Source organism: Thermothielavioides terrestris, chromosome 5, assembly GCF_000226115.1.
Source record: "Thermothielavioides terrestris NRRL 8126 chromosome 5, complete sequence".
Lineage (NCBI taxonomy): Eukaryota > Fungi > Ascomycota > Sordariomycetes > Sordariales > Chaetomiaceae > Thermothielavioides > Thermothielavioides terrestris.
Window position 1 is genome coordinate 2,168,486 of NC_016461.1, and position 16,421 is coordinate 2,184,906.

Consider the following 16,421-nt stretch of genomic DNA (forward strand, 5'->3'; position numbering starts at 1 on the left):
CGGGGTATATATGTTCGCCGAAGGGCCAGCTGCTGACCGGGTAGGCAAGTCTGATGCTGATGTTTCTACTACATATCATGGCTGCTGTGGCGATATTTAACGCTACGCCCCCAAACGAATGATATTGATGCGCTTCAGGTTTGAACGAGATTGCATGAGTGTGCTTAGATAGCCCTACCGCCTACCGCCAGGCCCGGCGTGGACGACGCTGTCCTCGCCGTCGGCGAGACTACTGCAGGCCAGAAATCGATGGAAGCGTAAGAAGAAGCAACTCAATACAAAGCAGCGAGTGATTCCAACTCAGTTAACTGTCAGATTGCCTCGAATACAGCGGCACATCTACGACAGGCGGCCCCTCCTGATCTTTTCTTTCATGGAAGAGCAACCATATGCAACAAAGATTTCGCTATATTATAATCGATGGAGGCAGCAGTGCAATCAACAGAGGCAAACAAGATCTACATGGACACGACGAAAAATAGCCCGCTCCGCCCTCGCTCCGCCAAATCGGCGCAGTCGCCCTTCTCTAATGCTCAAGCAAGCGCAAGCTGCCCTGGACCACCACGTTCTCGAGGATGGATCCCGGCGGGATGTCGATGGTCTGGCCCTCGGTGGCGACGATGATGACGGTGCCCTTGAGAGTGACGCCGCGGCCGAGGTTGACGGCGCCCGTGATGGTCAGGTGGTCGAGCTCGATGATCTTGGGGATGCTGGGGATGCGCTTCTGGAAGTCCGAGACCTTCTTGAAGTCGCTGCCGAGCTTGATCAGGGGCGCATCGCCGAAGCGGTTGGCGCTCATCTGCAGCTGGCCGTGCTTAACAGTGTACAGATCCGACTTGACGAGCATCAGGTCCGAGCACGTCTTGACGGGTAGGAAGCGGCGGCGCGGGACATTGACGCCGTGCGCGTTTCTGAAGTGCTTGATGGCGGCGCCGACGGCCGTCTCGAGCTGCAGGATGCTGATGTCCGACTCGCCCTTCTTGTCGCCGGGGATGGTCTTGCCGTTGGGGATGATCTCCATCTCGAGCTCGTCGTTCTCCACGACGCGCTTGATGGCCTTCAGGTTCATCCAGATGTTGTTCGTGTTGAAGTACTTGAACTTCTTGATCGACTTGAACTCGTTGACGTGCTCCTTGGGCACCTGCGCAATCTCGAGCAGGCGCACGCTGCCCTCGTAGTCGATGATGGTGCCGCCCTTGACGTCGGCCTTTGTCTTGTTGGTCAGCTCCATGATGTACTCGGCCTCGCTCTCCACCATGTGCTGCAGGATGCGCAGGTCCACGACGGCACCGAGATTATCGGCATTGGAGAGGAAGATGATCTCGATGCCCCGAGCGAGGAGCTTGTCGAGGATGCCCGAGTTGTACAGGGACTCGAACACGTCACCGTGTCCTGGCGGGTACCAGTCGTGGAGGGGCGAGTCGAACGACTTGGGCACGGGGAGAAGCGAGTCCTTGTAGATCCTGGGATACCGGGACTGGTTGAAGGTGAGGATGTCCACGTTATGACCCTCGTACTTCTTGATGATGGCCGCGGTATCCTCGTCGGTGTTGAACGAGTTCATGAGCACGATGGGCACGTTGGATCCGTATGTGCGGTTGAGATACTCGACCTGGCGGACCGACATGTCGAGGAACGACATGCCATCGCGGACCTCGATGACCGACTTGGGGCCGACGCAACCCATCGACGTGCCCAGACCGCCGTTCAGCTTCAGCACGGCCAGCTTGTTGAGGAAGCTGGCCGACTCGGAGTTCGGCAGATCCTCGTAGTCGACGACTTGGCCCTCAGCAGGGGGCGCAATGCGGTCCCACGAACTGCACATGCCTCTGTCAGCCACGCGATGAGCACTGGGCTGTGCACGCAGCACCTACACTTCGTTTCCCTTCGCCTTGTCGTTCAGATACCGGCGGAAGAGCGAGAAGAAGTTGTCCATCTCCGTCTCGAACAGCTGTCCCAGTCGTTAGAAACCCACCTATCACCCGTCCAGTTTCGAGGGGACCCAACTTGCCTTCTTCTGCTCGGGGTCCTTCACTGTCTCGGCGAGGTTCGTGAGCGCATTGCGCATCTGGGCGGCCGCGATGTTGGTGGACGTGTTCTCGAACGCCTGGGAGAATTGGCGGTTAGCCTGACGTCATCACCTCCGAAGTTGCAGTGGAAAGGGAAGCAAAGGAAGGAGAAAAGAAAGGTGCGAAAACAACATCGACCCCGATCACAGACCCCTCAGGGCCGTCCTTCCCGTCGTTTGCCATCTTTGATTTCGAAACCGTCGAAAGAGCGGTTCGCTCAAAGTAGCATAACAAGGCCGCCGCGGCGTAGAACGTCCAAGGGCAGACCGAACGAGTGGCAGCTTTCGAGCGTTTTGCGAGCTCGGGTAATTCCCGTATCGGCCCGTTGGCCGATCACCACAACGCCTTCAGGATGCAACACCCTCGAGGGATGTCTTCGGACGCCCTCCTCCCCCAACCGAGAACGGTGCCTCCGTGATGGACAGGCAATGTTCAACCGCATCGCCCGTGCCGCACCCGGGCTAGCCACCACCTCTCTTTTTGCAAATCCCTTCGTTGCTCAAATGGGTCGGTGCCAATGGAATGTGCAAATGGGCATCCGCCAAGAGACCGGCCAGGCGCGAGACTCGAATGTGCAAGCACTCACCATGTGGGATCTTGTCTTGCCATGGTGCCTCTTGGCGAACTCGGCCTCGTCGCCATTGTTGTTGTTGTTGGGCTTCAGGTGCGACGGGAGCGCACTCTTGAACGCTTGTGCCGCCATTTCTGCTATGGGTTCTGAAGGCTTCGCTGTCGAGGCGGCGGGGCAAATGAACGGAGAAGAAGGGTAGGCGTAGGTTGGAACGAGAACTCGAGGCTCGTTTGTGCCGCGCTGAGGGGAATTCCTGATGGCGAGGGTGAAGCGGGAGGGAGCTTTGGGCAGGACGAATTAGCCGATTGACGTAATGACGGCTGCTGCGAAACCTTGGATCACCGTCCTGCCTGCGATGGAACTGCGCATGCAGCGGTGACTTGGCGGAGCTCCAGGTGCGGGGCTCTTGTTTTGGAGGGGAAGCTCAAGAGAGCTCGGCGGTACTCACAATGTGCGCTGCCTCAAGGTGGTGCAAGAGTGTGCTGTGGTGCTCGTCTGCCAGGAATGTCCAGAGGACACAGCTGCAGCTTGGGAGCAAAAGATTGAACAGCAAGGAGGAAGGCACGACGGTGATGAGAGCGAGAGAGGCGGTCTGAGGCTCATGGAACCTTGGGACTGGGGATGCTTTTATTCCACATCGATCGCCAGAGCTTCCATGGACGGACCTGTTAGGGAATGAGGTACATAATTGGAAGTTCCCTTACGCGGATGGAGCACTGTAACTCAGGTAACTACCCGTGTAGCCGTTCCTCTCTGTGATACCAGGATTCGAGCTCGAAACAGCGCTAGCCACCTTGTGCGGCACGAATCAATGCGAAGCACAAATACGTCTCGACTATGATAGCACTTTGCTTGGTTGTTGCCTTCCAGCCCCATACAAACGGGAATTGCCCGTTTGCATGCCCAGTGGCGAAACGAGAGTTTGACCGATTGCAACCCTCGCCTGGTGAGTGCCTCTCCAGGCCAGCAGCACAAGAAGATTTTTTTTCTTCGCGTCCTTCCAGAAACAGGCGGTCCAAGTGGCATGTTCTCCGCGTCTTGACTCAGATTTTTGAACGACGACTGTTGAAGGAGTCGGTCTGTTCAAGTTTGCCGCCCTGTGTGACCTTGGGGCATTCACTTACCGTATGGTCGCCCGCGGTTGGTTGTACACATATACAGTAACGTTACCTTCGACGCTAACAGACTTTGGCCGCCTCCCCACCTCCCCTCCAAGCTTCCAGGTTGGCACAGAGCCTGGAGGACCCCCTGTCTTGCGGCAGCCGAGAGGCTAATAATAATGCATCCAGCCCAACGGGAACTAGAAGCAGTCGATGAGCTCCTCTCATCACCCAAGGTCCACCATCCATCTACCGGGAAATTGGACCGTGTCTCGTTTGGGAGGCGAGGCGCCCCAATAGTGTAGTTCGCAATGGAAGAGGTGCTTTTGCGTTCAGGTTGCCAGCGATAAGGAGGGCCACCTCGAGGCTCGGGGGTCCAACCCGGCTCAACGAGGGCGTGTTAATAACCAACCTAGGCAAAGTTACCTACCTGAGTTAAAAGCGCAGGAAAGAGCGAGGCTCAGTTTGAAGGACTGATAATGCGAGAGCGGCAGGACGGAGTATAACCTCGCGTCAATATTGGATGTTTCGAAAAAAAAAATATCGCAGCGTGCAGCTTGCAGCTTGCCACCGTGTTCCGGGCTTTCTTTCCTCTTGCCGAGGCCCACCGTCGTGTCCTTGTTTGATTGTGAGAGCACCTCTTCGGGGGAAACGAAAGATTGCGAACAGCACAGCCGCCCGATGGGCCCGCCGAGACTCTGCATGGCAGCCGCGATCCCGGACCGTCCAGTTCAGCGAGGTGACCCACGTGGGGACGGCAGGGGAGGTGTTTTGTCTGTCCGCGTTGAGGATGTCGGGTCGAACATCAAGACGATCCCTCCTGTAACTGTCCCGTGCAAGTACGGATACTGTGTACGCCCGTACACGCAACATCTCACTCTCGTTGCGCGTCCCGGTATCAAACGGGAACTCTCGGCAGTTCCCGGGACACCACCGTCCGCTATCACAACCGCCCAAGCCGTTCTCCCACGCCAAAACGACTTTCCCCTCGCAATTCCACGGTCACAGCTGGTCCTGGGCTGGAACGCGCCTGCAGACGCACCCACGTTCTATCCTGGCTCCATTGCGTTCCTGGCAAGAGCATTTGGCAGAGGTTACGTACACGTAGTGTCCAGCTGTAAAAGCTGGCTGCGCTAGCCCTGGTAATGCGAGACAGAACAGCTCGACCGGGCAGCAGCCAAAGGGCAAAGGATTGCTTGACTAACAGAGCTGAGGAACGTGTCAACTCCTTCTCCTTTCATACCTTCCTGAGGTACATGGTAAGCAGTGCGGCTAAGTTGGCTGATTATTGGCAAACAGAGCAATGCCGGAGAGCGCCGGGGTCCCCTCGCCAGGGCGCCAATTTCCGGTGTGGCGGCGTCTCCCCTGAGGAGCCGCCCGTCTCGGCCCCACCTGGCCGAGAACCATTCGACAACCAGTGCCATCACTCGGATGAACTGGGTCGGTGAGCCTGCTCCCAGCGGCTCGGCTTCCGCGCCCATCGGCAGCTATTCCTACGCTGAGCTTCGCATTGCATTGCTGAAGCCAACGCATGTCTTGACTCGGAACTGTGCCTGCACCTGCAAACGGACACCCGAGCCCTCGAAATTCTCCTGTACAGTCGCGGTCTCCACCAAGAACTTGGGATCCCGTGCAGGAGCGACGCCTTCACCGTGAATCGTTATCTTCCCGCCGCGCACCCCAGGAAATACATGGGCAGCGCCGGTGAAGACCTGCCCTACTGGCAGGTGAACGTTCCGGCACACCTAAGGACGGCCGAATGCCCCGAGTTTCTCCGCGACCTCACGGAAAAGGACCGCGGCATTATTAGCACGCCGGACAGCGAGTACGAGGTCGACTCGTGGGCCGTGGTGCGGCAAAAGGTGGCGCAGAACCGGCTCGATCTCTTCCAGAGGGTGCCGTCTGATCTCCGCCGCTATCTGGCCTTCACCTGGAAGCTCAGGCAGGACTATGGCAGTGTCATGAACTTCATCCTAACCCAAAGGTTGCGGTGGACGCCGCCAATCACGCCGAGGGGCCGGCCTTTCGAGTTTGACGACGACATCAAGGTGCTAAGGAATGACTGGCCGTACGGAATCGACAAGCGCATAGTGCACCTGGTCGTTTGGACCAAGTTCGCGCTCGAGGAAGACCCGGCCACCGGGGATTTGACGGACAGGGCACGGGCCGAGATCGACGCCTATGTCCGCAAGGTTTTCTCCAAGATGCCCTCGGATCATGTTGGTCGTGGTTCGCTCCGGTGCCTGGGCCCGCGGTGCTGACTGACAAGTAGGTCATCTGGTTCAAGAACTGGGCCTCCCTCAAATCCGTAAAGGCGGTCGAGCACTTCCACGTAATGCTCTTTGACCCGGACCCCGAGTTTGTCAACGAAATTACGAAAGGCGACGTTCCGTTGTGCGAGAAAGAGTGAATCAGAGTGGTGATGCTCGGGGAAGAGGGGGCGGGCAGCTTGAAGCGACGCTGGACGCTGAAATAGACCTTGATTCCCTCAGTGCCAGACTTTAGGCTCTGCTGCCGCCTTCTCCCGTCTGAGAGACTCTGCGGTCGCCCTGACTTCTACGATAGGACAATCCGCCAAAGGCACCGCCGTGGGCTTCTCCATCCGGATGCAGACCTGCCAGCTTTCTCGGCTTGGGCGGCTTGTCAAAACACGCTCTGCTAGATGGGCACCAAGCGCCTCGAGAGTCTGGAAAGAAGACTCTTCCTGAGCCTGCTGTTGTCAATCCTGCACCCTCAACAAATAGATCATGAATTCGTGACACTCACCTTGACCACAACAGCCTCTATCTCGGTGTAAGCGTCCTCTGCCCCGTCGAACCCATCAATCGTGACGGTCGTCAGAACGAATTGCTTCGCCAGCCGCTCGTTCGCATTGACCCCGACCAGCGTCGGCACCCTCAGCCTGCTGATCTCCAACGCCACCGCTCTCGCCTCCATCCTCCCGGTCCCTTCCTCAAACACAGCGCTCGCCGTTAGGCTCACCCCCTCGCCCAGAAGCGACGCCTTCGGCAGCGCCACCGCAACCGACAGCAGCCGCACCTTGCCCAGATCCAGGAACGCCTCCTTCCGTGGCTCTCCCCCGTCCAGCCCCAACCCAGTCAGCTCCGCCCACAGCGCCTGCAGCAGCTCCCTCACCGTCCCCTCCCGCGCCTGCCCCAGCCCTTCTTCTTGCCCTTCCCCTCCAGCCAAGATAACCTCACCCTCCCCACGCTGCTGCTGCTGCTGCTGCTGCTGCTGCCGCTGCTGCGCCTCAAACCGCGCGACGCACGCCAGCACCGCCTTGCTCAGCACGCCGTAGTGCACCGTGTCGCCGGCGCCGAGCGCGTCGCCCGCCGCGGCCGCCGCGAACCCCGCCGCGAAGGCGACCTCGGCCGACAGCCGCGCCGGCTGCGCCTTGCCCGCGCGGCCCCACGCGTCGCGGCCCGCGCGCTGCAGCACGGTCGCCAGGTTGCGGATCTGCACCGTTGCTGGCGGGTCCGGGGCGAGGGCGCGGACGCGGGAGGTGGTGGTTAGCTTGGGTGGGGGGGTGGACATCTTTTTTTTTTCTTTTTTTCTTTTTTTTTTTTTTTTTTCGGTCTCTTGTTTTTTGAGAGGCTGGGCGTCTGGGAGTGGACTTTGCGCGGGGTGGAGGGTGGGTTGAGAATGGACGAGCGGGGGATGTGGTTGTGGGATGGAGGCGCTCTAAGTGGGCTGTGACGAAAATCGCCAGTCCGGAAGCGTTGGGCGAGCTCGAACTCTAATAATGTGCAAGGTCCATAATTGCTAACTGGCCTCAGCGCTGTCCAGGGAGACTGAAACTGAAGTAAGCGATGGTGGCAGTCAGAACCTGGAAAAACTCTCGATGAGTGAGGTCGACGGAGCGTTTGTCGGCGACAGTTTAGGTTGAAGACGTCAGGTCAGTCTTGTGTCACTCTCACGAGACACGGCGCCAAGAGGGTTAGGGTTGGTTTGTGCTGTGGTCGATTTCAGGGGCTACTTTCGAGAAGCAGGTGAGATATCTATCAGCCACCATGTCCAGGATCTTTCTTTGCTCAGGTCATTGGGCTCCAAAGTTTAGCAAAGTCCCATAATCATGGTATATTTGAACTCACCTCATGCTCTAACGCAGGCCTGGAAATGACGAGTGACCCCCCACAGACTCCACCGAGCGCCTTTGTTTATATTTCCAATATGTACACGTTCTAGATGCCTCGAGTCTTCGGAAACGCGCTTCAGTCATTGTATACTTTCTCAGATGTTATAAGGTCCAAAGCTTGGGGTAAACCACGGAGCACCTTGGAGCTACCTAGGCATCCATCGTACTATAAACAGGGCGGCTAAAAAGAAAAAGAAAAGAAAAAGAAAAGAAAAAGAAAAGAAAAAGAAAAGAAAAAGAAAAGAAAAAGAAAAGAAAAAGAAAAGAAAAAGAAAAGAAAAAGAAAAGAAAAAGAAAAGAAAAAGAAAAATAAAAAGAAAAGAAAACGAAAAGAAAAGAAAAAGAAAAGAAAAGAAAAACAAGAGAAAAGGAAAACAAGAGAAAAGAGAAATAAAAGAAAAGAAAAACAAAAGAAAAGAAAAACAAAAGAAAAGAAAAGAAAAAGAAAAAGAAAAGAGAAGAGAAGAGAAGAAAAGAAAAGAAAAGAGAAGGGTGAACCAAAGCGCAAAAGATTGTGCCAATGTTAGAAGCCGACAGACGGTGTTAAAAGAGATAGGAAAAGCATGAGAAATCTGGACATGTCTTGTCTAGACAGGTGGCCATCGTCTCCTGCGCAGTCAGCAGAGTCTGGCGGGCAGAAATTTATGTGCCACGCATCCATCCGAACTCGGCACGGTAAACAAGGGCGTCACATGCAGCAACCGCGACCTTTACCGCCCAAGTTCAACCCCAGTAGTATATACACAGTAGAGTTGGTCAGGTAGGTAGGTAGGTAGGTAGGTTCTGTATTCCTGCTCTAGAATCCCGATCTTCTGCCGGACACCTAAGGCACCGTTCCCAACACGTCGAGCGGACACTTGTGGTACCCTTCTTCGCTGACCTCCTCATCCTCCATATCCTCATCCCTCCACCTCTTCCTCGTCCTCCATTTCTTCCTCGGCCTCTGTCCCTTAGTCTTCCTCCATCTCTTCGTCATCCTCGAACTCTTCCTCTTCCTCCCCCGCTTCATCCTCTTCCGTCGCGACGGAGCGAGCCCATTTCACCAGAGCAAGGAGATGGCGTACAGTCATTTCTCTGCCCTTCTTGGTGCCCAAGTCGAACCATTCGGACGACTTGACGGAGAGACACGGGCCGGCGGTGTCCTCTGGCGAGAGCGACGCGACCCTCTGCAAGTAGGAAGGTGAGGCTTGGAAGTGGAAGAACTTCACGTAGTGTCTCGTGGCATGGATGGTTATGACACTAGACAGACATGTTAACAAGCGATGATCCAAGCATCAAGTGACAGCTGTGTCTTACTTGGATCTCGAGACGGTCTCCTGTTCTTCGTCGAGGAGCGACACAACGGCCTGTCCAACCATCTGAGCCAACAACCCATCTGAGACGACTGGCTTTCCATCATCGATGGCCTGAAAGCACCGCTTCGCCTCCAACATCGCCACTTGCACGTCCTTTCCGCGGGGATGAAACATCCTTACACCGCCATCGTCAACGGCCTGAATGGCGCTCCTCGGACTCGCGGCCAAGACATGGCTCACTGTCAGTCTCTCGTCGCGGAATTCGAAAATTGGGCTGCTCAGCACCTGGCCGTAGTTCAACACAAGCCGGATGAAGCAGTTCGCCATGCGAACCGTGAGGTCCTCGACGGAAGGCGTCTGCGAGTTCTCAGTGTATCCAATGCTCCCGGACGAGTTTGACGAGGGCGGACGATCATCGGGAGGAGAGCTGCCAATCTGAAAGCTGTCCGAGGGGACATAGTCACCGAACCGCTGGATTGGCTCTGTGCTCCGGGATGGTCGGTCGCTCGAGCCACCACTACCGCCGGGCCCGTTCTTATCCCGGAGAAGAGCACCAAACGCCGCCCAGACGCTCCCGAGGCTATCTGGGCTATAGGATCGGACTATCTCAGGCTCCGACATCTGAGAGAGAGTCGAGTTGTTTTGGTTTGGCCCGTCAATGAGAGCCTGGATGCAAGGGGGCAATGGCGCGCCCCTCGGCGGAAGATGAGGCGTTAAGATGCTCAGGTCCCCAGTCGCCGGCTGTTTCTCGCAAACCACTCGAAGAGCGAAAAGATGTTCGCGGCCCCAGAGGCTGACGGGGTCCGGAGACTTGTCCGGCTTCGCATTGCGGAGAGAACTGAGGCTCCGAAGCGCTTTCTCAGAGATCGCCCTCTGCCTGAGGGTACTCGGGTTTCGAACAGTGTCATAGTAGGGTGCCATTGTTGCGACCAGACGGGGGAGGGCAAGGTAAAGCAGTGAGGATGAATGCTAACATGGGCTTCAGAAACTGTCAAAGAACGGACCAGCAACGAGCGCAGAGTGCTCTCTGGCGTGGACATGGTCTTATACCCCGAGGGCAGACGACCAGGCTGGCACCGATCGCAGGCAGTTACCCGGAGAGGTGAGGGAGGAGTGGGAAACAGGCGCCATGTCGCCATGTCGTCTCAGGCAGCAGGCGGTTCGACAACATGCATTGGTCAAGGACGTCCCAATCCGTTGTGATGGGTTGTGATGGCAACGAAGCGCGCGGCAAGACGGCCTTCTGTGGCGGTTGTCCATGATCGAGACGAGGAGTTACGAATACAGTGTATATCGGATGATCGCTGCACGGTATCAAGCTACCTGGTACCTAGGTACCTAACCACTTTCAGACAAGCGCCAGGCATTGCTACTCCACTAGTACAACAAGCCTCCGCAGCGCGTCTTCAATTCGACCACCGAACACATTTATTCGGGCACCATGGAATCAGCAGTGCCAGCGCCATCGCCCTCGCCAGCGCCATCGCCCTCGCCATCGCCATCGCCATCACCTGCGTCGTCCTCTGATTCCCCTTCGTCACGCCCGCTCTCATTGCATCAGATACTCCGCCTCCATTGCCGCGAGACGCTCCTGGTGCACCCAATAAAATGGACAAATCGCCATGTTGAGTTGCTCAACTGCTCGTTCGCCGAGCCTCGTCGACCGAGGCCTCGAGCGGCACCACTCAACCCTCCCTATAGTGACCGCAGAGCTGCTTCGCTGGCCCGTAATCTGGCAACAACCACCTGGTCTCAGGCATGGCGAAGGAGTCGCTTAGAGGATCTTATCGCGTTTGAGAACGGGCCGCTGGTTCCAACTTAGTTCGTCGATCTCGCTCCCCTGCTACCACTAAGGTCGCTAACGATCGACGTGTGCTCTTGCCATAGTGATGGCTTCGACTTCTATTACCGCCAGCGCTCCATCGACCGTCTAGGTCGCAGACCGTCACTCTGTTTCTCCCTCAGAACCAGAGAAGATGCGCGCCCGCTGCCCATCGCCGTCTGGACCGATTGCCAGCTTGTTGACCACCTTCGCATGGACGCGGTCGGAATTTGGCGCGCTCACTCAGCGTTGGTTCCCTTAATCATGCTTCAGTATAAGGCTATCACCCCTCCGGATCGCGTGCGCGACCCTTACATCCTGGGGCTGTTGATCGCGGTGGCACAAGGCCGGCGCAGATCGCAGGGGCAGGGAAGGGAACGAGCCAGCAGATGTACATTTCGGGTACGTTTTCACGCTATCGTTAGGATCCGAGTAGTTGGTGGCAGAGCGGCCTCGTCTCTAACACCTTGCTAGTCCCATGTTATCTTGACCGACTCCCAAGACACAGAGCGACTTCATGTGTTCACTGCCGATATCCCTTCCGCCTTCCTCGATAGGTTCGACTTTCCAACACTTGTGCCGTCCGCTTCAGTGGGGTTTTCCATCCGACATCTTATTGTTCGGTACAAACCTTATCGGACGCTTTCTACGCGGCTTCTGGCCCTCATAGTTCCCGATTCGTACCTAAGTCCAGAAAAGGGCGACGAGAAAGAGAGAGACCATGGAGAAGACGCCAGAGATGCCACGACGGCGCTCACTCCCGGGTTGATGGACGAACTGGCTGATCAGGCGGTACCGGATGGACGCGGTGTCACATCCCTAGACGACGCGGCACAGCCGAGCTGAACTTGGGGTTCAAGAACTCCGACCGAGGTCGACAGTGAGCTTGGTTCGCGATTCTAAGGCCACGAACCGTTTTCTCAGACACACGGCCTGAGGCTAGTGTTGGCGGGCCCAGCAAGGACGGTGACAATCATCGGCGCTTGGTCCCGACGGATGCACCTGGGACGGAATGTGCTCGCTGGTGTTGCAGGTGGACCGCTCGCATGTGCACATTGGTTTCCTGGTATTCTATGCCATTGCTGGTTGAGCCTGAGATTCAACCGTGCTGGGGAGGACGGTGCTTCGGGCAAGGCGAGGGTGTGAGATCACGGCATAGAAACGCCCAGCAGGCGGTGTCTGAGCACCTGGGGTTTCCGCTTTGAGGGACAGCAGGAAGGCCACTGAGAAGCAATCGCAGATGATTGCCTATGGCCGCCGCAAGAGCCGCGCTGACCGGGCAGTGGTTCTTGCGAGCCGCCTCAGGCATCTCTCAAACAGTCCCGTCGCCAGCCGACACGTGGAGACGAGCAAGCCGAGTGCACCTGCCATCCGGCAGGTCGGCAGTTGGGGGCAGGTTGCGGAATGTCAAACCAGAAGCAAGGCGCTTATAGGATCCGTTGGCAGCCGCGCAGCAAAGCGGTGTGTGCCCGTGCTGACTGGTGCAACTTGAGGCACGACGTCCACTATGTACGTTACCCTGTGATTTGCGGACCCGAAGAGCGATGTTAGGCAGCCCCGCAACCAAGCAGGAAACCCTGGACGTGGCTCTGTATCGATCCAATCACATCCTGGCGTTGAGCTGCCGCAGCTCTCATCCCAGCTGAATCTGGCCTCCAGGCTCGGCCCGGGGCTGGAGGTTATAGAGGTCCCGCCAAGACTAATTTCGGCCAATTGTCGGCAATGTTTTTACAGCGTCAATACCCCGCCAAGACCGCCAAAGGGTTTACACTATCGCCACGGGTTAGCTACGGGTTAGTTCGCCGGGGGTGGGGGGGGCGGCGCCAGCCCCCCGCTGGTTAGGATTCGGGTTAAGGTTAGGGTGAGGGTCAAGGTTAGGGTGCGGGTTAACTTCGTTTTCTTTTTTTTCGATTTGGTTAAGGTTTGGTAAAGTTGTTGCTACGCGTCTTCGCGATTGTGCATTGTCGATGTTGCTCTAAGTCGTCGCGGCCCCGCTTACCCCGTGGCGATTGTAAATACTTGTAAGCGGCAACCTCCGAAATTAGTCTTGGCGGGACCTCTATAACCACGACCGGCCCGGGGGTGTAGGTGGGGCAACCTAGGTACCTTAGGTATCCAGCGGCCTTTGCTCAGTTCGGATGGCTCTCCATGCCCGGGTGGACACTGGACGCTGAACAATGGTTGGTTGCTTGGTGGGCTGTTCATCGATGGACACCACCCCTGCAATGGTTGCCAGGCTGTTACTGTGCCACAGAAGGTCACCACCAAGTGAGTTCCGTTAACTACCTGACCTACCACAAGCTGCCGACGCACCAAGTAGCCGTGGATTGAGAGCGGGACCCCATCCTCCCGCTTCGGGGACATAATCCGTGCTGGAGGAAACCAAACAACAAACACCGCCGTCTCGAAAGAACATCAGCCTCAACAATACATACTGAAGCCCGACGCGAAGGCGCATTTGACACGGATTGAGTCCCCGTCGCATACCGCGTGAATACACAGATTAAAAGTAATCGACACCAATGCAGGGGCCGTGAAGAGATTGTGAAGTTGTTGTTTTAAGCGGTCAAGCATGATGCGAGAGCCCCGTCGCCGGAGCCCGGAGAGCTCGCGACGGCGACGCGCCGAGCGCCGGCATTCCAGAGAGCAGCTCGCCGCCGCCGCCGCCGCCGCATCTGCTGCCGTCGCTGATCCAGCCCCGATGATGGCGGCCCGCGCGCCGCGCCGCGCCCGCGCTAGCTCGAGCTCGTCCTCATCATCGTCCACATCATCCTCGCTGCTCAACATCTCGCGCAAGGGCCGCTTCGGCATCCGGTCCTTCTTCGCCTCGTCGTCGGTCAAGAAGATCAGAAAGCGCCGCTCCTTCCGCAAGAAGAACTCGTCGTCCTCGTCGGTCGACAGCGATCTGGCCTATGGCCCCGGTTACGTGTCGCGGTCCTCGTTCGAGCGGCAGCGGGCAGCCTACTACCAGCGCCATCAACCTCAGTACCCGCAATACCCACCACATGCGCAGTCTGCACACCCTGCCCGCCAGCAACGCCCGGCCCAAGACTCGTGGCGGGAGGACGACCCGCTGTTCGGTCCCGATGGCCGCCCTGCGCTGCACCGGGCCCAGACGGACGAGGAGATCATCGCACTCGGCCGCAAGCTCTCGGACCTTGCGCGCGCCGAGAACATCCGGGATCTCGAACGCGCAGGCAGGAAACGTCCTTCGCGCATGGTAGCAGCCGCCGCGGCCTTGTCCGAGTTCCACCGCCATGGCTCCCACGGCCAGGCCTCCCGCGGCCTCGGCTCCTCCAGGCCCGAAGACCACCACGACAGCGACTCCGACTCAGACTGGGAGTCCGCCTCCGATTCTGACTCGGATTCCCCCAGCGACGACGACTCCGCTCTCGCCTACGGTTCCATGCCCAAGTTCTCCGACCCGGACCTGCCCCTCACGAGCCCGTCGTACGCCCAGCACGACCCGCTCGAAGCCATCCGCCCGCCCAACCGCAAGAGCTCCGCCGTCGACCCGGCCCTGTTCGGCCCCGTCAACTCCCTGCGCGGCTTCGTCGACACCCCCTGCGGCTTCCGCCCGGGCGAGTACCCGCGCCCCGCGCGCAGCAACAGCCAGGCCCTCGACCAGCACCAGCCGCTGCCCGACCCGATCCCCCAGCCGAGCAGCGCGTCCATCGAGGCCCGGCCCATGCGCGACGTCTACCCCGTCCCGACCACCGACGCGTCCCGCTTCGAGGCGGCCGCCGTCGCGAGCGCCTCCTCTGGCGTGCCTGTATCCGCGCCCGCGCCCGCGCCGATGACGCCCCCGCGCCGCAACAGGGGCAGGGACGCCCCAGCGGCGTACGTGCACGCGCGCCCCGACCCCGTTCCGATCCAGGCGCCGAAGCCCAGGGTGCCGGTGTCGCCGCGCGTGCTGGAGGAGCAGCGCATTGCCGCCGAGCGGGTGCAGCAGCAGCAGCAGCAGGAGATCCTTCAGGGCAGTCCCGGCGAGCGTCGGTCGAGGAGGGAGCGTGAGCGTGAGCGTGATCGTGAGCGTGATCGTGTTGGAAGAGGTGCTGTGGAGCCTGTGGTCTCTGGGGCGCTGCCTGCTGTGGTGGGCGTTGCTGCGGGTGCCGCGCTGGCCGGTTCTGTTGCAGGAAGAACCGATCATGTCTATGACAGGCGTGACGCCGGTCGTGAGTATGAGGACCGCCGGCCTCGGCCGAAGGCGGAGGAAAGGAGCGCGGACAGCCGGCGCGACGATGATGGACGCGGTAGCCGGGTTTACGACCAGGCCTATGACCGGCGTAGCGACCGCCGAGATGAGAAACGCGCTGTGGATGACCGACCGCCCAGCCCCACCCCCGACCGCAAGAGCATTGCCGAGATCGCAGCCGCGGCCGTTGGGCCGGCAGTGATTGCTGCGGCGGGCGCGGCGGTCCTGGCCGATCCCAAGCACCAGCGCGAGCTCGACGAGCTGCGCGAGAAGGAGGCGCGCGTGCGTGAGGAGCGTCTGCGCTACGAGCGCGAGGCGCAGTTGCACCGCGAGGCCCGTGAGCGCCGCGAGCAGGAGAACCGCCGTCTCCGCGAGGAGGAAGAGGAGCGCCGACGCCGCCGCCGCCGCGACGACGAGGAGCAGGACAAGTACGAGCGCCGCGTGCGCGAGGAGCGCGAGGCCCGCTACAAGGAGGAGGAGCGCCGCGCGCAGGAAGACCGTGCGCGGGCCGAGCGCGACCAGCAGGTCGCGAGGGACGCGGAGAAGAATCGTGATCGTCTGGAGAAGCGCGAGGTCGAGGCCCAGGCCCGTGACGACAAGGGGCAGGGCCGCGAGCGCGAGGACCGCCGTCGCTCCAAGGACAAAGATGTCGTGATGGTTGTGGATGAGCGCTCGGGTGAGAAGGACACGGCCTCGCGGGTTGAAGAGAAGCAGAAGGATAGCCTGGGACCTGCGGCGGCGAAACCGCCGAAGCCCAGCCGCGAGGAAAGACGGGCTAAGCGTGAGGAGACGCGCCGGATGATCGAGGAGCTTCAGAGGCAGATCGAGCTTGAGAAGAAGCGGCTTGCCGAACAAGATGCTTTCATGAAGTCTCCTGTCGAAGAGCACTTCGACCCCGGCCCTTCGAGCAGCAAGCAGGAGGGGCCCGTCGATCCATTCCAGTTTCGGGTTCCGGACGACGCTTTCCAGACCCCGAGGTACAGCAGCACGCCGCAGAGGTCTATCACTCCGGTCATCCATACCGTCGAACGCGAGCCTCCTTGGGCAACCCTCGAAGCTGAGCCGCACGAGGATACCGGGCATCGCTTGAGTCGGCGCGATTCTTTTGAGCTGGAGCTGCGGGACGCCCAGTCCATTGTGGACGAGACCAAGCACTCGACCATCCCGGCCGAACCCGCCGTCATCGCTGCTGCTATATCGGCGGTCGAGCGACAACGCTCGCGGTCACGCTCGC

At 58.9% G+C, this 16,421-nt stretch overlaps 5 protein-coding genes across 5 annotated transcripts; 3 read left to right on the forward strand and 2 right to left on the reverse strand.

Annotated features, from left to right (window-relative positions):
* Nucleotides 1-194: 194 nt before the first annotated feature.
* THITE_2121787 (uncharacterized protein) lies at nt 195-3,325 on the reverse strand. The gene is made up of 5 exons (XM_003656680.1): nt 3,089-3,325; nt 2,656-2,921; nt 2,012-2,107; nt 1,875-1,951; nt 195-1,817 (listed from the first exon to the last, which is right to left on the reverse strand). Exons 2-5 carry the CDS (start codon nt 2,770-2,772, stop codon nt 527-529), a joined length of 1,581 nt encoding a protein of 526 aa, XP_003656728.1. The 5' UTR covers nt 2,773-2,921; nt 3,089-3,325; the 3' UTR covers nt 195-526.
* A 1,105-nt stretch (nt 3,326-4,430) lies between these two features.
* THITE_2121789 (uncharacterized protein) lies at nt 4,431-5,154 on the forward strand. The gene has a single exon (XM_003656681.1). It carries the CDS (start codon nt 4,443-4,445, stop codon nt 4,875-4,877), a length of 435 nt encoding a protein of 144 aa, XP_003656729.1. The 5' UTR covers nt 4,431-4,442; the 3' UTR covers nt 4,878-5,154.
* On the forward strand, nt 5,155-6,318 carry THITE_2121791 (uncharacterized protein). The gene is made up of 2 exons (XM_003656682.1): nt 5,155-5,959; nt 6,013-6,318. Exons 1-2 carry the CDS (start codon nt 5,432-5,434, stop codon nt 6,148-6,150), a joined length of 666 nt encoding a protein of 221 aa, XP_003656730.1. The 5' UTR covers nt 5,155-5,431; the 3' UTR covers nt 6,151-6,318.
* A 2,186-nt stretch (nt 6,319-8,504) lies between these two features.
* Nucleotides 8,505-10,429, reverse strand: THITE_2121792 (uncharacterized protein). Its single transcript, XM_003656683.1, has 2 exons — nt 9,172-10,429; nt 8,505-9,114 (listed from the first exon to the last, which is right to left on the reverse strand). The coding sequence occupies exons 1-2, from the start codon at nt 10,089-10,091 to the stop codon at nt 8,826-8,828; spliced, it is 1,209 nt and encodes a 402-aa protein (XP_003656731.1). The 5' UTR covers nt 10,092-10,429; the 3' UTR covers nt 8,505-8,825.
* A 119-nt stretch (nt 10,430-10,548) lies between these two features.
* On the forward strand, nt 10,549-11,938 carry THITE_2121794 (uncharacterized protein). Its single transcript, XM_003656684.1, has 3 exons — nt 10,549-10,991; nt 11,058-11,394; nt 11,467-11,938. Exons 1-3 carry the CDS (start codon nt 10,612-10,614, stop codon nt 11,836-11,838), a joined length of 1,089 nt encoding a protein of 362 aa, XP_003656732.1. The 5' UTR covers nt 10,549-10,611; the 3' UTR covers nt 11,839-11,938.
* Nucleotides 11,939-16,421: the final 4,483 nt, after the last annotated feature.